Source organism: Gossypium raimondii, chromosome 10, assembly GCF_025698545.1.
Source record: "Gossypium raimondii isolate GPD5lz chromosome 10, ASM2569854v1, whole genome shotgun sequence".
Lineage (NCBI taxonomy): Eukaryota > Viridiplantae > Streptophyta > Magnoliopsida > Malvales > Malvaceae > Gossypium > Gossypium raimondii.
Window position 1 is genome coordinate 11,830,088 of NC_068574.1, and position 6,000 is coordinate 11,836,087.

The 6,000-nt window shown below is 36.6% G+C and overlaps 1 protein-coding gene across 1 annotated transcript; it reads right to left on the reverse strand.

Annotated features, from left to right (window-relative positions):
• Window positions 1–2,407: 2,407 nt before the first annotated feature.
• LOC105775884 (B3 domain-containing protein LOC_Os12g40080) lies at window positions 2,408–5,239 on the reverse strand. The gene is made up of 6 exons (XM_012598377.2): window positions 4,711–5,239; window positions 3,976–4,584; window positions 3,444–3,884; window positions 3,072–3,357; window positions 2,869–2,990; window positions 2,408–2,794 (listed from the first exon to the last, which is right to left on the reverse strand). Exons 1-6 carry the CDS (start codon window positions 4,768–4,770, stop codon window positions 2,546–2,548), a joined length of 1,767 nt encoding a protein of 588 aa, XP_012453831.1. The 5' UTR covers window positions 4,771–5,239; the 3' UTR covers window positions 2,408–2,545.
• Between the last annotated feature and the right edge of the window lie 761 nt (window positions 5,240–6,000).

The window sequence follows — 6,000 nt, forward strand, 5'->3', positions numbered from 1 at the left end:
TAACTGCTCTCAATAATCAACGAGACCATAACTTTCTCCTATAATCCCCCCTTGCAAAGGCAATCTATTCCTGAATCTCTTCAACAACAACATCACCGTTAACTACTTCATCTCTCTTGAAAAGGCTTTGATCCTACTAAGTAGTTGGCAAAAACATCTCCCTTGCAACATTATCTTAATTGCACAACTTCCATTTTCCCATCAGCCCGTCTTTCATTTCACTATTCAAACCCCCCAAGTCCACTTCTTAATACTCACAACTTCATTAACCCCTTAAACCCTATTTTGCATACTAGAGGTTCGAACTTGGACAGCTGACGGTAGGATATTATGAGAGAATAAATTTATATGGTAAAGGAAAAAGCCTTCTTTCAACCATCATCAACTTGCTTGGAACACTTCCATTTATGAAATTTAGCATGGCAGTAGCCCACGGTTGATCTAAGTGATCTTTAATCATGTTAAATGGATTGTAGAAGCTAGATTAAGTAATAGTAAAGGTGTTGTTAATCATTCTGTGGAATTGTTAAGGGATGGGGCTTAGCTACTGAAATTTCTTCTCTCTTTTATTTTTTATAGAAATAAAATGCCTACTTATCCAGTATATATATTTGTGGTTACTGACAAGTATTTTAATGGTGAAGTATGGGAATTGAGATTGGCCAATTTTGAGTTACCCACCTGTGCTTTATGATTTTACCAGCCTCCCCATTTTTAACCATGTAACCCGTAACTCTTCAATTTGGAAAATTTTGTAAAGTACTTTGTACTTGATACTCTATTCTACACGTATTGAAAGAACATTGAATTTATTAGGAATTTGTCTTTTCTTCGTCACCAGATAAATAAAGCTATCCATTCCATTGTACCACCCAACAGCATTCATTGCTACTTATATATACGTATATCTTGGGATGCGTACCATCTGTATGAATATCGGATTTAAAATATGTATTACATTAAGAGTATATGGCAAACATGAATACACTCGAAGCATAGTCATTTTTTTATTCCCATATATGAGAAGGTATAAGAAAAGGTCAAAACTGCAATAATGATACACAGTGCTTCTCTTGGAGTCAAAAAGACAATAATATACACTATCAAGTTCCCATTGGACCATAGACGATAAGCCTCTTCAACGAGAGAACTTGAAGCACTCTTCTTCATTGTGAAGCATGGTGATTAGGTTTGAGTTCAGGGGCAGGTGAAAGCATCACCCATTTCCATCCACTTTTCTTGAGCTTGTCCGGAGCTGCCAACCAAAGCCTGTAAAACACTTTGGACTTTGCTTTTGCATTTGTGATAACGAATACGCCTAAGAACAGCTTGCTTGTCCAGGCCTTCAGGGGAAGATCCAGCGATCTGAAGCTGGCTGCTCACTACTCCATTACCATTAGTCATTGTTTGAGTATCGTTTCCTTCTGGGCTATTCACATATCGCTGAGCTTTGGAAACCATGAAATCCATTTTCCTGTAAGAAGAAAAAGCTTTAAAAAAAGTGATATATGAAGATAACAGGTTACAGATGGAGGCTGTAGTATTTATAGACATTAACAATTCGGTGATGTTTGGTCATTTAGTGGTTTTGTTTTCTTATATTATCATGGACTTTTTACGAGGTGGTGTTCCAAACCAGTGGCGAATGGAGAGAGCTACTGAATATGAGATTGGCCGACTGAAAGCAACCATGATATATACCGTGGCTGGAGGCATGGGTGGGGTTGTGAAACCGGGTGCTATGACGGCTGACTGCTGTTGAGGATAAAGTTGGCCAGGCAATGTTGATTGGTTGACACCTGAAAAGTTTAGTGTGGTGTTTTTAGTGGCGTTTAGAAGGAAAATGCCATAAATATTATACATTAGTGGCGTTAACGAAAAACGCCGGTATAGGTGAAAAAATGCCACAAAAGGTCAAGTAGTAACGGCGTTTATTAGGACTGATATCTTAATTAATTCTCAATCCGATAGGCTGATCTAGTCCAATTCTAACCGGAGAAGTTAGAGAAAATAAAAATCAATACAATGTTAATACAAAATACTAACATGTATAACAGGATATAAGTTTGAATGTGAATTAAGTTAAAAAAAAACATTATCAAAATAATTACAAATAAACAAATTGAAAGAAGGAAATATATATTCATCTTTTTATGTATAATTTTTGGTTAATTGAATATAAAACACTTCGAATTCCAAGTTTTAAAAATAACTTTTATTTATTATCCAGATTTTTTACCCTTTCCACACATGCCATAAATGTATGTTTTATATTCATTTCATTTGGTTGCAGTAATTTTGAGCGGTTGTTTTAGTTTCTCCTCTGAACGCTTAGATAATAATATAGCCTAAACTTATTTAGATTTCTGAAAGTGGACAACCTAATTATGAAATAATTTAAGTCCTCCTTTTGGCAGAAGTAAACATGCTCTGTTCAGAACTGGATTTATCTCAGTTGATTTCAACGCCTACAACCTTTGGTTTTCATCTTTAAACCGCGATCGACAGATTGTTTCCACATAAAAAATAGATGTTGATTACAATTTTAATCATCAGATTTGGAAATGCATACGTTTAGCAAGCCATGGTTCAGTGCATCTAGCTCATACACACATATATCTCCTTCTCTCAGAAAGTTTTCCCTTGCAAATTCGATCCAACCGTTGGTAAATCTAGCTTGCCGATTCTGCGGGTTGCTTGCTATCTTTACAGGCCACGATCTGTCTTCAACCTTGAGTATCACCGTCTCCATATCTGGCTTTAAATATTGCTCCACAAATCCGACTGGTATACTCTGCACAAAATCACTTCCCATAATATTGTTCCTATTGTTAAAGCCATTTAAATTGGAGTGAAACGAATGCCTACCGCACGTTTTTCCTTTAGGTGCAATGGCAGCACAACACTTCTGAATAATGGAGGCGTTGAGGTCATTTCAGTAGCAGCTTTAAGGGACTGTGAAGTCAAGCCTAAAGGTTTCTGACTAACTCCTGCACCGAAACCATTTCCATCTCATATCAGTTAATTGGATACCTTTGCACCCGAGGTGGAATCAATTAGCTTTAACACACCTTCTAAAGGGTGGGAGTTTGCATCTGCAATAGCCTTGAAAATGATTACTTTGAAGGAGATTTTAGTGTCATGATTTGTCATCTCTAAGACACAAACATCACCAGGTTGTAAATTATTGTCATTCACAAATGCCTTCCAACCATGACAGATTTTACCATTTGGATTGCCAATGCTTCGTTGATGATACTTAGCCGGCCATGATTTCCCATTTGAAAGACAAAGGTTTACATCAACGCTGGTGAGGGCACTCTCAAAATGTTTCCTGGCAAAATGGTTTGATATACACTGGTACACAACACAAATGCATAGCGATTCTTAATTCAATTACCAGGTTAGATACATACAATCAATTTTGGGGTTGAAAAACTAACCAATGCATGCGTTCGGATATATGATGGTCGTAACACAACAACAAGAAAAGGATTTTCAGAAGTGAATGCCAGTGCTTTTTCAAGAGCTGTTTCACGGGCCTTCAATGGCTGAGTATACGAGGTTCCCCTTTCCCTTTTTGCAGAAAAGTAACCATCAGTGGAAGGTGGTGATCCATGGAAACCTGACTTCTTACCTTCAAAAATGGAAACTTTGAATGAGATTTGTTTGCAATTGATTAACTCAAAGGCGCAAACATCGCCGACTTGTAAGTTTTTATCTCGTACGAAAGCACCCCATCCATTGCAGAGTCTCACATATGGTCGTTGGTTACTTCCGAGAGATGTTGCGTACTTAGCCGCCCAACTTTTCCCATTAGAATCACACAGAACTACATTCCCATTTTGTTTCAAAAATAACCTGGAAAACTCTCTTGGTATTCCCTGCACGAAATAATAATCTAGCTAACACATAACGAACATCACACACCCGAGTTCAAGCAATGTAGAAATCTAACGTAGTTTCTCATCTTACCAGGATACAGCTATGTTTGGGATTATGAGATACATAGGTTGGTTGCATTAGAACCAAAAAGAATGGATTTGTGGACTGGAAAGCACTGGCAACTCTTTGTAAAACCATGAATTTTTCGTCAGATGTCACCTTGGAAGCAGTCGTTAATTCCATTTCTCCTCTTCCAGTTCCAGCAGAAAATCCTGAAAGCATAGTCTCGGACTTCATCGTCTTATGAGGCCGAGGACATTGCAATCCTGGTTTCTGTCTTAATCCATGAGAGATTTCATTCATAATGCTTATGGGTTCATCGTCTTCAGATTCTTGTTTAATTTTCACCTCTTGTTTCTGAGTTTCCTCATTGTCATTAACGTCAGGATATTCAATCTCTGTTGCAGTTCGATCAAATATGATGACATGGAAATGGCAATGCCCTTCATATCTGAAAACCAAGAAATGTCCAGACTCCACTGAGTAATGCTCCGCAAAGTTTTGCCAGCCATCTTGCAGCCACATTTTGCCACCAGATTTTGTGAATTCTAATTCCCAGATTTCCCCATTTGGGACCTTAATGAACACCGGGTTTGACAGACGATTCCCATAATCTCTTGCAAATTTGCGAGGAATTTCCTGTTCATGGTACCAAATGTAATTGAAAGTTGTCAATTTACTCTCATTTATTACATTTGGTTAATGAAATCAATAGCAAGTCAAAGGAATTTTGTTCATTGAACTAAGAGAAAAATATAGACTTACAAGTTTGCCACTCCGAATAGTATCTTCAAGAACTACCTTAAAGAAATGGCGACAAGCCATTGTTGAACTTGAAGAAATTCGCAGTAAATAGAGGTTTGAAAAACGAAAGCAAAACAACTAAAAGACGTAAAGGGTTGATAATAATAACACATTCATAATTTTACTCTCAGAATGGCCATCTATAATTGAAGAGCCAATATGAACTGTCCTTGACATTTGACAATGGTGAATACAAAAGAACAGTTCCTTGTCATTTATTCCCACTGCAACACTCAAAGAAAACTTTTCACTAGAGGTAGATATCTATCTCTCTTCTTCCTCTGCCTGGTAAATAACTAAACACATTAAATGACAAATATTCAAGGCCATTTTGACTCTCAAAGACCCAAGTTCCAAGTTATTGTCGTCTTCAAAGCGCTCCAACAATCAATGATTTTTTGCTTTAGGGCTTAGTTCCACCAAACGTCTCCCATTTTTCATGCAAATTGATTACATCTTCAACCCTCTTTGTCAGTAGTCCCTCGGCGTGTTCAATGGTATAGTCTGCATAGAAAATACAATTTCAGAATAAAGATTGAATTTTGATGAATGCCAGTTGTTTATTATTATTATTATTTACCTTTTTCACGAGAAAATTTTTATTTAACGGATAAGGATCCTATATTGCAGCTGGATAGCTACTCTCAAGTCCATTTAAATTCAAGTTAGCATGTAATTTTAAAATTTAAATTCAAAACTATCTCATGTAATATTGAGAAGGAATTACACGTCATCTTTATCCCTTTCTAATAAGAAAATGATAAATCAGATCTTTTCTTCTAATAAAAATGATAAGAATAACATGATCGTAATCTTTGTATACAAATCAGCTCCTATCTTATTGTAACCAAGCAATGTCTATACTAGTCACTAAAATACAGATAGGAAAATGTATAGGTAGATATGTTCAAAGTGTCATTTCTGTTGAAGGAAATCTGTTGGCACTGTTTGGCCACAAATCCAGGGTTAAATGATAGGACTTTGTCAATGAATTTATTATGATTCTGATTTGGTTTGCTGTATTGATAGATTTGGAATCTGCTTTTCCTCGTCGTGGCTTTACGTAACTGGTGGTTCAACGTGTATTTATAGCTTTGGAATTTGCGATTGACCCTAAGTCAATAGGGATGATTACGATCTACTCCCCACTCTTCTATACTAACTTCATCACCTTCCAAAACTTAAGTTCTCATCATCTATACATCAAAGTACGATGAGAGAAATTAAAGCCTATCAAAAGAACCCCTCTAA